This window comes from Hemisphaericaspora subhashii (genome assembly GCF_019202705.1).
Source record: "Hemisphaericaspora subhashii strain CBS 10753 chromosome Unknown scaffold136, whole genome shotgun sequence".
Lineage (NCBI taxonomy): Eukaryota > Fungi > Ascomycota > Pichiomycetes > Serinales > Debaryomycetaceae > Hemisphaericaspora > Hemisphaericaspora subhashii.
Window position 1 is genome coordinate 1 of NW_026057432.1, and position 17875 is coordinate 17875.

Below are 17875 nucleotides of genomic sequence, written 5' to 3' on the forward strand. Positions count from 1 at the left end.
GCATAATATCCCATCTCTTCTTTTCTTAGACCTAAAAACGGATGATCACAAAACAGCTACGTTAAATTGCAATCAAGCTCTATAAACAGAATTTGATTGGCAATCCCAACCTAGAATTGCTTTCTCTTTGTACAGCTTGCTTGCCTTCAATGTAGAGGTTTTGTGAAATTTCCCATATGAGAAATAAATCCAATCTTTCTTGAGGCGTCTGGGGTCGCACCAGTCTGACGATAATGACTTTCTTTTCATGTGGAGCTGTATAATAAGCTGCTGACAAATCTGGAATTTCATCTGTCTTTCTGCTTTGATGTTTAAATGCTCGTTCTAATGGTGGCCTTGGGGTAGTTGAAAATAAATTTGGAAAATTCACAACTAACTCTTTCTCAAGCTATTTTCTTCTTTCTTATATCTCTGCTCGTTTAATTTCTAACTCATGAATCGTAAAATTTCATGCCCGATATCCAAATGATCTCCATCATCTTATAATGCCATCTTCTCAAATTGGACTTACCAATGATAAGTCTGTCAAGATGTGGAATGACATAAAATGTTAAAGTTGTATTAAATGGGGGTGGTAAATTGAATTCTGCTGATAAATCAATCCGTTGTTGACCTCTCGTAATGCAGATTTGGCTCTGATTGGTTGCTTAGGTTTCATTGACATTTCGAATAAGCAAATAAATCATTCATCAATAAAATTGGCTTCAGTGCGGAAATCTCACTTTTTTTTTTTTTTCTGAGAATACCATTTATTCTAGTTCTTATACATAATAACATACAGAAATATAATAAACAGATATACAAATAGAGGAACAAAAAAATGCATCAGCCAATGATTCAAAAAACCTCATATAAGCAACATAAATTAGTAGGTGTATAGGGAAGGAATTGTAGTTAGAGTGAATGTTACCCAAATCTTAATAAAGGAAGTGGAGAGGTCCACCTCCAGGCCAACATGCCGTCGAAAGTATAAGAAACGGGAGACAACATAAAGGTAACGATTAAGGACAAACGATTGGTAAGGTGATAAAGCTGCATTGCAAATAAAGTAGCGAAGTTTCCTTGGAAGATTCGGTGGGTGGAGCTGTGCCCAAATAGCATTAGTAATTGGACATTTAGTATAGATATGATGAAAATAGAACCGGCCCAAAAGGGAACGTCCACAAAACTCGCAGACTTTATCCGAATAATGAGTACCATGACCTAAATTAATTCGGTGTAGTGTATCTAACCCATCCGGATATCGATGTTTAGCTTTCAGTAACATAGCAAAAAATTTTGCCCAGGTAGCCTCATCTAAGCCATACAAAGAAGACCAGCCGTTAGGAGTAATACTTTTACACTGATCAGAATGGTATTGCTTCGAGCGACTATGGAAGAAGCCTTCATCAAGTTCTTGAAAGAGCTTCGGTAAAGGGGGAGCTATCGATGGATTAATAAGATTCAAATAGTCAAAATGGGGATAACTGATTGGTTGAGCAACGAATTGATCAGTTATCCCCATTTTGACTATTAATTGAAGTCCCGGGTAAGCGAAGATTACGGTACTGAATCAAACTCTATCGATCAATTGTTTATTTCCAAATATTACGGTGCCTCGCTTGACTATCCACATCCATCTTATAGATTTGTAATTGATCCTCAATGTTAAGATCTTCTTCATCCTTAATTTCAACACTGTCTGGATTGCTCATTTACACTATATTGATTCCAAAAATATCTTCATCAACTGCATCGTCTTCTTCCACTATCGAAGATTCCATCTACCTGGTTCAGAAAAAGACAATTCATTAGTTGACTTAACATAACGAGTATCCATTCTGATTGGCACCCGACGGTATCTTCTGGTGGTTGGATCGCATTATCAACAGCGGCTCAGGACTAACTCAGTAATAATAAATGGGAATAAGTCAACCTTTTGTTACACTACATGAAATCATCTAGTGAGTTGGTTTATATTTATTGTTCACACTTCAGACCCAAAGTTGTTGGAAATTGAGTCTTGTTTAATGCTCTGATTAGTAAAGATATTAGAACATACATTTATAATTGGAGATCATTTCTTCTAAGTAAATATTCTGAACTGAAAATGTTTTCCTTATTATTTCTTACTGTGGTGCATTCATGCGACTTCCAACAAAGAGACTTCTTGCTGCCTGCTGATTTCATTTAATGAGAGAAGAGGAGAAGTTTACACAAAGTATAAAAAAAAAATTGAAACAAAAAGAAAGAAAAGAAAATTTTTAATGAAAATGGAACGTGAATTGATGAAATTTAATTGGTGATCTTAATTAACAAGAATGACTGGGCTTATAAATAATAGAAAATACCATAATCCTGGTACTGAACTTGTGCAAAGACAAACAACTCTGGAGCTCTAATACTTAGTACTACGATAGTAGACACTCCAGTATATCACTCTGAAGGATATGATAGTAAATTCTAGGAACTATTAATAGAAATTGATTATTTGGGTGTGGTAAAAATTCTATTCAATTTTTCTGGTTTTGGGGGTTTGAATAAAAATTTAGAAAGGGGGAAAGCAAAATAATCAGCAACCACTTACTACAAGTACACATAAAAAGAATAAATTAGATTGCTTTCTTTCTTTTAATAGGGTATCTGTTTTTTACTCCTTCCGCAAGGGGTCATGTAACACATGTACTTATACATAGTTGTTATTGACTGAAAATCGACACGTAGTAGTATGATGAGCCGTGATCCAATTCTTTAAATTCTCTCATTTTTTTTTTTCTCGCTTTAATTTCCTCTCTGTTTGGTAAAAAAAACAATAAGAATTTTTTTTTTTTCGTTTGATTGATGGTGCTACCAATTATTCACTACCAAATCGTAAATAAGTTTTTTTTTTTCATTAAAAGTAAGAAAAAGCTTAATAGAAGAAAGAATTTAAGGCTGAAATGAAAAACTTGTAACCAAAAGGAAAATGAATTCCCTTTAGAACAATCCACAACACACACAATAACAAAAACTTAACTTCTTCTTTTCTTCTTGCACTTTTTTTAATTTAAATTACTTTCTCTTTTTTAAATGAACACCCATTTAATATTAACTTAACCTCTTAATCAATCAATCAATCATTATGAACGTATCATCTATGCTATCTAATGATGGCAACATAACACCACCACCACCACCACCTCTACCTCAACAACAACATCCTCATCCAGTGCTGATTGGTATTAACTCTATTATAAATCCAGTACCACAACAACAACCGCAACAGCAACAGCAACAGCAACCACAACCAAAATCAATACTATCTTTGCAACACACATCAAATCAATCAAATGGACATTCAATAAATGACAACCAAGACAACAACGACGACTATAACACTACTGCTATAGTTGGTGAAATTTTACCAAGTACAGCATATGACAATAATGAAAATAACAATCAACAATATATTATAGATCCAGATTATAAATTTCAATTTGAAAATAACATCAATGTAATTCATCGATTAGATCAATATCAACAATTAAGTCATGATTTAAAATTATTAAAGTTTGATGAATGTAAATATAATAATTTATTATTGAATACTAATCAATTTGTTACTAATTATATGGATAGAGTTATTGCTGAAGATATTAGTTCAAGAAATAATAAGATTAGTGACACTAATAAGAATAAAGAATTGAATTATATTGATTATTCAAAACCTTTACATCATAATACAACAAGAGGAAAAGAATTCAAATGGGGTTCAACTAGAGAGGTCCATAAGATAGAACTGAAAAAGAGAAGAAGAGCTGCTGCTACTGCCGCTGCTGCTTCCCTTGCTGCTTCTGCTACTGGTGCTAATGCTGCTGCTACAACGACTGCTCCTAGTGGTACAACTGGTTCTCCAAATGGTAACGTATTAATCAAGCCAAAACCTGCAAATGCATCAGCTACACAACAAAAGAAATCATCTCTGGGAGAAGCTGTTAGACGTAGTTCTCGTCCAAAACCAAAGAGAAAATTAGTAGAAGTAGAACAACCAAAACCTGAACCTGCTCCCAAGAAAGTTAAGCCTGAAGAAGAATCAACCAAAATTAAACTTAAACTCACAGTTAAAGAGCCAACTCATAAAAATGGTGTTCCACTTAATACTAATTCCAAAGAATATAAGGCTTATATTAGACAATATGATAATACGTTTATTGCTATTTGGAAAGATATGTCAAGAAAAGATGGTCCTAAAGTAAGTAGATTAATGCAACAATCAACTCAAGCAAAATTAATTAATCTTAAAAAGACAACCATATTAGCAGCAAGAGAAGCAAAAAGGTGGCAAGCTAAAAACACCAAGAATCAAAAAGATTTAGTTACAAAGGCAAGAAGAGCAATGAGAGAAATGTTTAATTTCTGGAAACGTAATGAAAGATTAGAACGTGATTTACGTAAGAAATATGAAAAAGAATTATTAGATAAAGCAAAACGAGAAGAAGAAGAGCGTGAAGCTAAAAGACAATCAAGAAAATTAAATTTCTTAATTACTCAAACTGAATTATATTCTCATTTCATATCTAAAAAAATCAAAACTGAAGAAATTGAAGCTGGCGATTCTGATCCAAGATTATTGACAACAAAACATGACAAGACTCATTTGGATAAATATGCAGATGTGAATCTTAATGGAGAAACTCATGATATTAATACTCTTGATTTTGATAATGAAGATGAAGAAGCATTACATCGTGCCGCAGCACAAAATGCTCAAAATGCTTTGGAAGCGGCTCAATCAAGAGCTAAGCAATTTGACACTGCTCATGAACAAGAAGAAGATGAAAATGATCCATTCAAGAACCCAGATACAAATGGTGAAGAAATGAATTTCCAAAATCCAACATTATTAGGAGATTTATCAATTGCTCAACCACAAATGTTGAAATGTACTTTGAAAGAATATCAAGTTAAAGGATTAAATTGGTTAGCTAATTTATATGAACAAGGTATTAATGGTATTTTAGCTGATGAAATGGGATTAGGTAAAACGGTTCAATCAATTTCCGTATTGGCATATTTAGCAGAAACTCATAATATTTGGGGTCCATTTTTAGTCGTAACTCCAGCATCAACTTTACATAATTGGCAACAAGAAATCACTAGATTTGTACCTGAATTTAAAGTCTTACCATATTGGGGTAATGCCAAAGATCGGAAAATTTTACGTAAATTTTGGGACAGGAAAAGTTTCCGATATGGAAAAGATTCTCCATTTCATATATTAGTTACATCATATCAATTAGTGGTTGCTGATGCCGCATATTTCCAAAAGATGAAATGGCAATATATGATTCTTGATGAAGCACAAGCGATCAAATCATCACAATCATCAAGATGGAAATCATTATTATCATTCCAATGTCGTAACAGATTATTATTAACCGGTACTCCAATTCAAAATTCCATGCAAGAATTATGGGCATTGTTGCATTTCATTATGCCAAGTTTATTTGATTCCCATGATGAATTTAGTGATTGGTTTAGTAAAGATATCGAAAGCCATGCACAATCAAATACAAATTTGGATGAACAACAATTAAGAAGATTGCATATGATTTTAAAACCATTTATGTTGAGAAGAATTAAAAAGAATGTTCAATCGGAATTAGGTGATAAATTAGAAATTGATATTTTCTGTGATTTAACCAATAGACAAAAGAAATATTATCAAATGTTAAGATCTCAAATTAGTATCATGGATTTATTAGATAATTCAGTTGGGAATTTTGGGAATACCAGTGGAGAGGAAGCAACTTCGTTGATTAATTTGGTTATGCAATTTAGAAAAGTTTGTAATCATCCTGATTTATTCGAAAGAGCAGATGTGAAATCACCATTTGCAATTACTAAATTTGCGGAAACAAGTTCATTCTTGAGAGAAAATGAATTGGAATTATATTATAGTTCGGAAAATTTGATTCAAATGCAATTACCTAGATTGATATATGATGAATTGTTAACTCCTTGTTTTGAAAATGATTCCATTGATAAATCATCAGTGTTTGAAAAATTCTCGATATATAATCCGGAGAATGTTATACAAGAAACTCAAGATGGATTCGGATGGTTGAAATTTGTAGGTACATCCCCAAGTGAATTAAAGACTATTGCTAATAAGAATCTCATCTCCAATGCAATTGATTTGAAATCATATACTGATATAAATTATACCAAAATGGGAAGATTTAGATATTTATATGATGAAGGTGAATTTATCCCAACCAATAAACAATTATTAATTGCAGAGTATAATAACAAATATTGTGATATTGCAAATTCAACCATCTTATCTGAATTATATTCCATTAAGGATATAGTCTACCAAGAAATGAGAATCAATAGTATGCACCCATCAGCAGAACCAATCGCCAGTGCACCCCCAATCACCATCAATTGTTCATCAAGAAATTTCACTCATGTTCTACAAGATACTTTATTCGACACTGAGATTCGATCAGCATTATTACCATTATCATTAGACACTGAATATGAATTAATGAAAAAACAACTCCCACTTGTCCAATATCCAAAATCGCAAATGTTACCACAACCAATCAACAATCTTATCGATTATTCAAACATCAGAATGCCAAGTTTGACAAGATTCATTACCGAATCAGGTAAATTATCCAAACTTGATGAACTCTTGGTTGACCTCAAAGCCAATGATCATCGAGTATTAATATATTTCCAAATGACAAGAATGATGGATTTGATGGAAGAATATCTCATATATCGACAATATAAATATATTCGTCTTGACGGATCCTCAAAACTTGATGATAGACGTGATTTAGTTCATGATTGGCAAAATAAACCAGAAATCTTTATATTTTTATTAAGTACCCGTGCTGGTGGATTAGGTATTAATTTAACGGCCGCCGATACTGTTATCTTCTATGATTCCGATTGGAACCCTACCATTGATTCACAAGCTATGGATAGGGCTCATAGATTGGGACAAACGAAACAAGTCACGGTATATAGATTATTAACTCGTGGTACTATTGAAGAAAGAATGAGAGATAGAGCTAAGCAAAAAGAACAGGTTCAACAGGTGGTTATGGAAGGAAAAGCCACTCCTGCTGTTTTGAGTAAGAAGGAAGAAAATGCGAATAAGAAAAAGGATGTGGCGTTTTTGTTATTGGGTGATGGTGGGGGGAGTACTACACCTGGAGATGAGTCTACTTCGGTGAATTCGACTCCTGAACCAGAACAGAAGGAGAAAGTGAAGCTGAATAAGAAGAGAAGTTTGGTGAGTGCTGATGAGGCGTTGAGTAGTAAGAAATTACAAGAATTGTATCATGAAGGAGAAGGAGAATTTAGTGGGAATGTAACTCCTGCCCCTATGTAATTTAAAAATGGTTTGTATTAGTGTATATTAGTTTAAAGAATAAATAAATAAATAAATAATTAAAATTAATATTAAAAAGTAAGTCCGAAATTGGTTTCAAGAGATATATCAGTCTTATCCTTGAATTGACCTTTCGGTAATATTCGACAATTTATGTGACAATTTTCCTTCTAATTCATTCAAAAACTGTCCATTATTTCTCCTACCTCCACCAAACTCCTCTCTCTGTAACTCAAAACCACTCTGTTCTTGACTTCGACTCATGGATTTCTTCAACACTTCATTCTCATTTTCTAAATTATATATCCGATTAAAACTCTCTTCTAATCGAGAACGTAATTGTGACTTACTCAAAACAACCCTTTCTTCGCTGTCACTATCATTCCCATCCGCTTCATTTGTCGGCAATGTAGTATGAGAATTAATCAACTCCGTTAATCCACTTATGTTCGACTTCATCGAATTTAACGAAAATCGATTCACATTTAGCAGGCGTTTTCGGGCAGTTAATTGGTCCAAAGTGAACTGATTCATTGATTCCACGCCTTCTGGGGACTGGGGTTGTCGTGGTAGTTCGGGTATTGGTGGTTGTTCGAGGACTGTTACGAGTTGAAATCCGCCCGAGGAGCGTTTGGGTCTTTCGGTTGTAGTAGGGGATTTGAATGTGTTGTGATATGTTTCGGTTGGTGTTTTGGGAGTGTCTGATCTGCTGGTGATACTACCAGCGCGACCTGATTTGAATTGTTTTAGATTGAAGCCGTTGGAAGTACCATTATGCTGGGAGGTGGAAGCTGGGCCGACACTGCCTGTGTATGAAGAGTGTGATGATGTTGGAGGGTGATGGTGATATTGTTGTTGTCGGGATATGTCGTGAGATACTAATTGATATATCTGATTAATTGAAGATAAATCTTGATTAAAATTTTGATAGATTGTTAATTTCTCCGATTCATCATCTATTGATTCATTATGATAATAATTTTTGAAATATTTAAGATTAGTTGTTAAAGTTGATAATTTTGTGATTAAGTGGTCTAGATTGCGTAATGACATTTCATCATTATCTTGAGATCCAGGTTGTTGTGACTGTTTTAAAATGTCTTCATTTTCTCTATTTTGCTGGTGATGTTGTTGATTGCAAGTGGTATCAAATTTATTAAAGAGCCTATTTATATTCGTCACGGTTTCGTTATGATCATGAAGGATATCCTTCAACAAAGCAAATTTGTGAGTCATTGGAAGATATGGTTCTTCATGGACCAGTATATCCACTCCAAATTGTTGCATTAGTTTATAATTAAAGAATGTGGGTATTTGGGTTTCATTCAAGGTTAATAATTGACAAATGAATAATTTCCTTGATTGGTTGAATTTATTAATATGAAAGACTATTCTTTGGATTGGATCATTTCCGGTATATTCCTGCGATATGGATTCAAAATTGACATTATTTAATTGACAATATTGTTCAAGTAAACCTCCATTCAAATATGGTAATAATTTAATAATTCCAGTATGTATGTTCAAATTCAAGAATGATAATGAATTAAGTAAATGATTATTCAATTTATCTTTATAACTTTGGTTGGCGTCACCGAGATGATTATTCTGGGGAAGGAAGTTATATATTTCAAGTTCTTTCAAATTGATCAAGTTGGAGATTAACTTTTTATTAATCACGTAATTATTCATTAAGAATTCATTCAAAGAATTAAGCAATTTATTTGTATCGATTATAATTCTAAATTTTCTATATTTGATTAATTTCATGGAAATTATTAATATGACTTTAAATAACTTCAACTGTCGTTGTTTCACTTCCGGAGGTGAATGTCGACGATGATGTAATTGCTTTAATAAATAAATAATCAAATTGATTACATATACCACCAAATTAATATTATTATATCTCAGATTATATATCAATTGATATTGTTTTTGAGTAATTTTCAATTCTGTTCCATCAAAGTTTAAAAATTGAATAAATGAAGAAGAGCCTGCTCTTCTTTCTATCTGTTTCTGTTGTTCCAATGTTTGTTTCAAATTAGCTAAACTTTGATCTTGCTTAGATAAAATCATGGAATCTTCTAATAAATTACTGACAATTAAATTATATCTAAACTTTTCCCAAAAATCTCCAACTCTCTTCTCTAATGATAAATATTTCTTGATAAATTTACTAAAATTGGCTGTATTGGGTATAATATCTTGTCCACAATATTCCTCATAAAAGTCTTTAAACTCGTACATATGGCCCTTGTCTACTTCCTCTTGTACTTCTAATAATTGCCGTGCAATCAGTGACAGTCGTTTATGCAGATGACCACCCAAATTCATAAGAAATTGAGGATTAGGAGGCGCGTAATGCAACCCATATTCATCCTCCTCGTGAGGATGATGTCGTGTCGATGAACCAATGACACTACTATTGGTGGAAGATCTACCCGTGGTTGTTGATGATCTGATTCTTGTTGGCAGAAAGAGCGGTTCTTCAATACCCCAATCACTCATTTCATTGGCTGATGATGCTGTGGTGGGTGCAGTAGCGGTTGTGTTTGAAAAGTAGTGTGATAGAGGGTTTATTCTATCAAAGTTCATGTTGGATGGTATATCATGAAAATTAATTTATAGGGTGTGTTGCCACTTTTTGAGATCTAAAGGAATGTGTCCGATTTGTTTTGAGGAAAGCGTTTAATGATATATATATAATGTACCCTTCACAGTATATATATAGCCTTCGCCTCGCTATTGTTGTTTATTACCTTATATGGGTAAACTTCTATAATAAACAAAGAGAGAGAAAGAGAGTAGCAGTAACCAATTGTTTTTCTTTGGGGAAAATAAAGAAATTAAACTTTTTTTTCCTTCGGGTTATATACAGGAATATAACTGTTCCTCCATTCAAACCAAATGCGCAACAACCTCGGTCTTTAATCTGTAGTTAATTACCCGAGAATAATGTATTATGCAATATAAACTAAAGAAGAATACGAGCAAATCTCCAATTTTCAGAGGAACCAAGATGCAGAAACAATTAACAATGAACTCCACAATTGAAGAAGATCATCTGAAAATATGAAGATGAAAAATGGTACGACGCGCACATTTTATGATCTGATATCTGCTGAGATACGAACAGAATAAAGATATGACATCGGTATATCCATCGACTTTTCCGTTCTTTATTCCAAGCAATTAATTTAAATTGGAAACTCTCTAGACGAAGGATCTTTCTTTAACGAAATATCAAATGCTACTAGCGGATAATTTTATTCTCTTCTGATTAACTTCCTTATTACATAATCGTAATGAGTGGTTATGTGTTGCTTCCTAATTGGAGTAATCGTGGAGATTATAGACTTTAGCCGGTCGCTAGTGAGAATGTGGTATGGCGGAGCTCCAACCAAACGAGGCACTTCCGTGGAACTTGATACATTGCAATGATTTCTGAAAATGCCTTGATCCACTCGCCACCTTCCCCGTACCTAATTTCCTCGTTTAGAGGTTTTGGGAATTGGTTGGAGAGCAACTATCAGTCTTCTATGGATTACATACTGCATTCGAACTTGATACACCTCGGAATTCCAAATACACATACACTCGGTCGTTCTATCATAAGAACGGTCTCGTGCTTCAATCATTCAAACAACATTCTTGTTCTCTCGAATTCTAGTAAAGACACTCTATTCTTACAATGGTCAACTAATTTTGCAATTTGTACAAGAAGAGTCTTAGGAAAAAATACCAAAATGACATTTCAATTAAATATACAAAAATAAATACATTAAACATTCACAATACTGATACTTTACATGTTAAACATCCTCACTTAACCTATTACATCAACTTTCCTCTATACGTATATATTACACTTCCTCCTCCTTCTTTTCTATGCAAACCCGGGCCCACTTCCCATCGAACTCAACCAATCAGTCCCAATAATATAATCATTACTCCCATTCACTCCACCACCACCACCTCCTCCACTCTCATCACCCTTCATCATCATCTCTCCTCCATTCTGCTGCTGCTGTTGTTGTTGTTGGGCCTGCTGTTGTTGTTGTTGTTGTTGGATAAACTTCAATCTCTCCTGTTGTAAATTAAACGCACCATTCCCACCGGAGTCATCTTTCTTATTCGTATCATTGGTGAAATCTAACATTCCAGACAACATTGCGTCATCTAGCATATCCGCCGTTTGCTGTGACTGTTGTTGTTGTGGCTGTGGTGGGGGAACCCCTCTTGGTTGGATGGATTGATACATTATCGGCTGTTGCTGTTGCTGCTGTTGTTGGACGGGTGGTTGCAGATGGATAATCAACGGATTGGATGGGTCCATACTTGTCCTCCTAATCCCGTTATTATTATTATTCATGAATTGTTGTTGTTGTTGTTGGGTCGGTATTTGTTGTCTCTGTTGTTGAGCCTGTTGCTGTTGTTGTTGGGCTTGCTGTTGTTTTTGTTTTAGAAGATATTGTTTCTTTTGTAAATTATTTTGATTTTCCATTTGTAATAAATTCATTTGATAATCATTTATACCTTGATTAAATTTATTAATCCCATCTGCACCGGGAGATTGTGCATTCGAACTCCTAGGTTGACCAGCCCCACCCATTGCTGGCGACTGTAATGCCTGTTGTTGAAATTGTTGTCTCTGTTGTGCTTGAGCCTGTGCCTGAGCTTGAGCCTGGGCTTGCACTTGTTGTGCTTGTTGCTGTTGTTGTTGTAGCATTGCCTGTTGTTGGAATTGCATCTTCAATTGTTGTAATCTCAATTGTGGTTCATATTGATGTGCACCACCTCCGCCACCACTACCACTACCACCACTACCAGTGTTGGTATTACTATTTATAGTAGGGGATGATTTCCCACTTGGAGGTCCCATTTTATTATTATTATTCGGAGGTGCGGGGATTCCTGTTTTGGGGACTATTAGATTGTTATTACTGCCAATTGATTGATTGCGGCCGATTATTGGGGTGGCGGAATTGGACGCCGCGGCGGCAGCAGCAGCAGCCGCTGCTTGTTGTTGTTGCTGCTGTTGTTGCATCATTAATCGTTGTTGAAGAGCTTGTTGTTGTAATGCCTGCTGTTGCTGTTGCTGCTGTTGTTGCTGCTGCAAAGCAGCGTGCTGTTGTAAAGCCATCTGTTGTTGTTGAGCCATTGACACCATTGACATTCGTTGCATCATCATCTGTTGTTGTTGCTGTTGCTGTTGTTGTTGTTGTTGATTAGTATTCAACACCTGATTCAAATTTGGATTCACCGAGGATTGTAGACTCCATAATAAACACCACCATTCATATAAAAACGTATCTTCTTCTTCATTACCACTACTATTAATTCCCATTGCTGAATTAGGTAAAATTGAGGAATCTCCTAATTGTTGTGATAAATTGATTATATTATTGGGAACAGCAGTTGATTCGGCTAATAATGTTTGGGCTGAATCATTTAATCCATTTGCTTTTAGATAGTTATATAAATGAGCTAAGAATAATTGATATGGATCTTTAGCTAATAAATCAGAAACCGTATTAGGCGGTATATTTGGACTTGTCATGGGAAGTACATTGCTATTGCTTGCAGGCGTGGGGATCTGATTATTCTGTGGAACGTATTGAGATTGTTGCTGTGGTTGTTGTAGCTGTTGTGGTTGTTTTGGAGTATTTGAAGAATTAGTTACTTGAGAAGTTGATGTTAGATTATCTAATAAACTATTGAATTCATTATCATCTATAGTTGTATTATTAGCACTGCTGTTCTTGTTATTGTTAGTGTTACTGTTATTGTTACTACTACTATTGATATCTATAGTAGAGAACATATTGCATTCGTTTGTTTATAGTGAAAACTGAAACTTGTTAATCTGATTGGGTAGTGTATTTGAATTGAATTGAATTTAAAATTTATTAAAATTATTTTTTAATTTTTGTTTTCTGGTGGTGAGTTTTTTCTTTGGTGGAAGGAATGGAATGGAAGGTGTAACAAGACAGATAGATAGACAATAAATATGATTTAGTATTAACTGTAATTGATGAAAAGAATAGAAATATATTTATCCGTTATAAATAATTATAAATATAATTGAAAGTTAATTTAAAAGAGCAAAAGAGAGAAAGATTGACAGATTGATTGACTTTTGACTGACTGACTGATGGAACGGATTATTTATATTTTTTATTTTTTTAAATTAAATTTTTTAAATTTTCCATTTAATTAATATATGGAGAAACTACTATAGAAGTTGATTATAAATAAACTTATAAATATTCTATTAAAACATCCCCTAATACTAATACACCCCCATTATCAATTAGGTAATTGTAACATTCCATTCTTTTATTTGAAAGATATTTAAAGTTAAAGTTTATTTATATTTAAATTAAAAAGTGGTGATGGTTTATTCAAGAAAAAACTGATTAATTAAATTAAATATTCTATCAAACGTTTGTTTCTTTTGTTAGGGAGTACTGAACTAACTAATATCTCTAATCTTCATCTATTTACTCATTACTCGTTACTTAGATAGACTTACCAAAAGTAAATTATACTTCTCATTTGATTACAATGGATCAACATATTGGCCAGCCCCCCCACCACCCCCCACCAGCCACCTCCCACCGGCAAAACAAATTATTAGCCGATATGCTCGCTGACTGTGATCTCTCAATCTCTCATTTTTTGACTCCTTTCAAATATCCTTAAAGAAATGCGTATGTATTAAATTATACCAGATGGCTTCACTAGAGAGACAGACTCTGCTATAGCTATGTAGGTTAATTAAACTCTTTTGTGTAACTAAAGAGACCGTTAACGGTCCTCTGGTAAATGATAATCTCCCAGCACACTTGTTTTTTTCTTGTAGCAGCACACTTTTATAAAAACTTGCTGCAAAAAAAGATACTTTTCTAGAAGTTTGTATGGCGATTTATACTATTGGGATCGTCCGGAGAACAACTCTTGATTCCGATTATATCCAATGTAAGTTACACCAGGCCATCAGATTCTGGAAAAAGTTGGCGAATATCTCAAAACAATAGTCAGTTTGTCTAGAATTGCGATCCAAATGAAAACCTGAAAGGTTAAAATGCTTGGCTTCTACCCGGGCTGACCCACACGTTGGTTTTGCTTGTATCCAGGAGTGGTGCCAAGATATATATTATATACTGGTTGCATCAAGTGCTCTTACATCTTTGTCAGCAGATATCCAATCTAAATAAGAGAAATACCTGTGAGTTCACCCCTTAGTGGATTTGTCTGGAGTATTGGACAACCCAACTCACTGAAAGGTGCAATGCTGTTAACGTTGATTGATGATACTCTGAAGGAATCAGTGAAGTCAGTTACCCATATAATCATGAATATTGCGCCCTTCAATCGTGAGAGACAAATGTAGTTAGATTGCATCAATATTTATCAACAACCAACTGGATGAGTCTGAACCTCTGGGAAAAGTTTCCTTAAGTCTTCAAGGGTATCAAACCCCTAGTCCTGCTAAATTGGAATGGCAACCCAAGTTTCATAAACTTCGCTATTTACTGATCTAAATTATGTTCCGTTCAGGTGGTGTTGGGTAGTCGTGTTTAGAGAGATTTCGGAATCTGAAAATATAAAATCCATTACTTGATCGGATGACTCTTAAAATCATAATTTGCTGCCGTGTACGCATTCTAAATTCGAACCCAGCGGTGTGTCCTAGACTTTATCTAAAGAGGGGAATAGAAGGATATCAATCTAAGTCATAAATCTGACCAACCTAAAAGTAATTCATGTTAATAGAATCCTGACCAGATACTGTGACAAGTTTTCTTGGGACCTCCACCTCGTCTGAGCTTATCCTTACAACAGGTTATGAGCCAGTTTACACTTGCTGATAACCTGATGAAGGGCACTCTCAGGAAATGTGGAAATTGATTGATTCACACTTGTCGTGATTCGTTGTTTCAGTTGATTGTTAATCTTGAAATTTTTTTCAAATTTTTCATTTCGACGAAATCTCACCCCTTTTTATACTACTACCTGTCAGTCGCACCACCAATGTCGGTAATTTTTTCGGAAAGACTGATTCGCGGTGGTGTATCCATTCTGTGTTCAGATGGAACTTCGTCAAAGTGGTTGTGAGGCAGTTTCTTTCTTCTCTTGCCAACACAAGCTTTCAATACCTCTATAGGGTGTAATATTCGTGAAGAATGACTAATGCTCCATTATTTGTCAAAGCACTCAATCAATTCCCATGATGAATTGGAGACAAATTCTCGACATATCGAATAAGCAACAAAATACACGTGATGAAAAAAATATGTTAGTCGACGATCCATTAATTAAGTAATGCTATCAACTTCGGAGTTTCCCAAAGTTTGAGTTGTTAGTTGCAAAACATAAACTTGTGGGAATTGAAATTTATTATATCCTAAAGCTCTAGTAAGGCTTAAAATGAGAATAGGAAGACTTAATGGAGGTTGCTTGTTGAATGAACTTACTTGGGGAATACTCTATTCGGCCCATCAGGAAATGGTACGAGTGAGATCACCCAATACGTTTTGTATTTGTAGGAGCATAACGCCTATAGGAGATACCGGGTTTTGTACCAGCCAGGTCTTCCCTTCTGGAGTATTGTTCATATATATCTTCCATATAGAAAGCAGTCGTGACGTGCATCTGACGTACTTTACTTCCTATGGGTTCTTGCTTCTTGTGCTAAACAGTTGAATAAAAAATGGTAATATTAAAGAAATAATTACTCTTCTTAGGGAAATCAAAGACACATATTATTTCTCTGGATTCCTCGTCAAGTTTCATTTTAAATAATTGAAAACACAGATCACTTTATTTATTAAAGATCTTCGTGTTGCGTGTTCGGAAGCTTAAGTCTAACAAACTCAAGGCATGGCTGCAGCTTCTTTCGGTTGCACAATTAACCGTTTGACCCCTCTTCCTAAGTATCGTCATACGGAAACACCTCCTCCGTTAGACGAAGCTCCATTCACAATGGAACAACATACGAATTTTTCCTGAATATAATGCCACCTCGGGATTCCGCTTACACCCAGATTTAAGTACATTGATTGTAAAAAATTGTAAATTCACCACCGGGATTATTATTTTTCACTTCGGAAGCTACAGTTCTCGAGTGTAATTTCAGACGGTGGCTTTGCATTTCGGGTGGAAAATAAATCCGAATTCTTAGTCGTTTTGTACCTTTGACCCCATACCTTGAATGTAAATTTTTCACAAAAAGTCATAAAATTGGCTCTACAATAATGCTAGTCTTCCGGTTAGACGGCTTCCTCTATTCTTTGGTAACAATATCGCGTGCAATTTTTGTTAGATCTACATTGAACGAATCCCGCGAACTAATTTAAATACACGAAAGTCCCCCTGCAAAACGCCTATAACAGGAAATCATCATAAATTGTCGGTCATATCGTACCACAGCCAAATTGGGAAGGTGGTTCCTCTAGGAATACAGCCCCATACTTCAAAGGAATAACTTTTGGATTGTTCTTTTAAAAATTTTCCGTTTTTAGAATTATACAATGAAATGCGTTTGTTTGATTCCGAGGGGTCAATTGTATTTTCCCAGCCCCACCTAATGGGATTGAGCTTCCTAAGTGACGTTAGATTGTTACTAAACAAGGAAAAGAGCAAACTAAAATAGAATTTTAAAATAAATTTATTAGTACCCACTAGTAAATAAAAAAAAAAAGTAAATAAATATTTTTCAGACACAAAATTCTTTCGCAATAAAATAATTTTTGCGGCAAAAAAAATAATCCGCCACGTTTGAATTAATATCCGTGAAAATATTTTCGCATTATTCAATTTTTTGTGTTTTTCCTGGAGAAACAATAATTAGCCTCAATTTCTTTTGTCTATTTGTGGGGGGCATAAATTACAAAAAAAATTTCGTTGCTATTCTGTGTAACTCTCTCATTCAAGCACAAAACCTATCCACTCGCTTTACGAAATAAAGATACCGTACAATGGGAAATCTAGATTCTGGATTTTCGAGGTAAATTGCAAACCAGTTATGTGTCAAAGAATCCAAGGTAGCTCGAAACGAATTTGTGTGGAACAATCAGTAAACAAATCACCACCAAAACGTGAAATCAGGAAGAACCTTAAAAAATCCCCCCCCCCGTTGCGGCAAAAGTAAATTCTCCGGAAAGATTTTCACATTTCTGACATAAAGTGTAGAGGAAGCTTATCACCGTATATGCAACCAAACCAAAGGAGCAAAGTAAATTTGCCATGCTTTTTATAAGTTAATTAATGGAATTGAATGGATACGAAATCTTTATCAGAGCTTGTTGTAAGCCCCTGCGGGTAGATTGATTGATAAGACGCGTATTTGTCTTTCATGAAGAAGACAATACCCAGAAAAAATGTCTGTCAGAGGGGAGTGACTTCAAGGATGTTTCGGGGGGTGGCGGGATACTGTATTGATAATGTTACTTTATTAACGTATCTTTCAGAAACAAGTTTGTCAGCCCAGGGAACAAA

The 17875-nt window shown here is 34.6% G+C and overlaps 4 protein-coding genes across 4 annotated transcripts; 1 reads left to right on the forward strand and 3 right to left on the reverse strand. All coding sequences in view use genetic code 12, as the record gives it.

Annotated features, from left to right (window-relative positions):
• Positions 1 to 79: 79 nt before the first annotated feature.
• On the reverse strand, positions 80 to 1694 carry J8A68_005385 (uncharacterized protein; the record flags this gene model as incomplete). Its single annotated transcript, XM_049409445.1, has 3 exons — positions 80 to 335; positions 1143 to 1509; positions 1607 to 1694. The coding sequence occupies 3 exons, from the start codon at positions 1692 to 1694 to the stop codon at positions 80 to 82; spliced, it is 711 nt and encodes a 236-aa protein (XP_049261327.1).
• Positions 1695 to 3100: 1406 nt separating this feature from the next.
• Positions 3101 to 7369, forward strand: J8A68_005386 (chromatin-remodeling ATPase; the record flags this gene model as incomplete). The annotated part of the gene is made up of 1 exon (XM_049409446.1): positions 3101 to 7369. One exon carries the CDS (start codon positions 3101 to 3103, stop codon positions 7367 to 7369), a length of 4269 nt encoding a protein of 1422 aa, XP_049261328.1.
• A 114-nt stretch (positions 7370 to 7483) lies between these two features.
• On the reverse strand, positions 7484 to 9967 carry J8A68_005387 (uncharacterized protein; the record flags this gene model as incomplete). Its single annotated transcript, XM_049409447.1, has 1 exon — positions 7484 to 9967. The coding sequence occupies one exon, from the start codon at positions 9965 to 9967 to the stop codon at positions 7484 to 7486; it is 2484 nt and encodes an 827-aa protein (XP_049261329.1).
• Positions 9968 to 11258: 1291 nt separating this feature from the next.
• MSS11 (Mss11p) lies at positions 11259 to 13196 on the reverse strand (the record flags this gene model as incomplete). The annotated part of the gene is made up of 1 exon (XM_049409448.1): positions 11259 to 13196. One exon carries the CDS (start codon positions 13194 to 13196, stop codon positions 11259 to 11261), a length of 1938 nt encoding a protein of 645 aa, XP_049261330.1.
• Positions 13197 to 17875: the final 4679 nt, after the last annotated feature.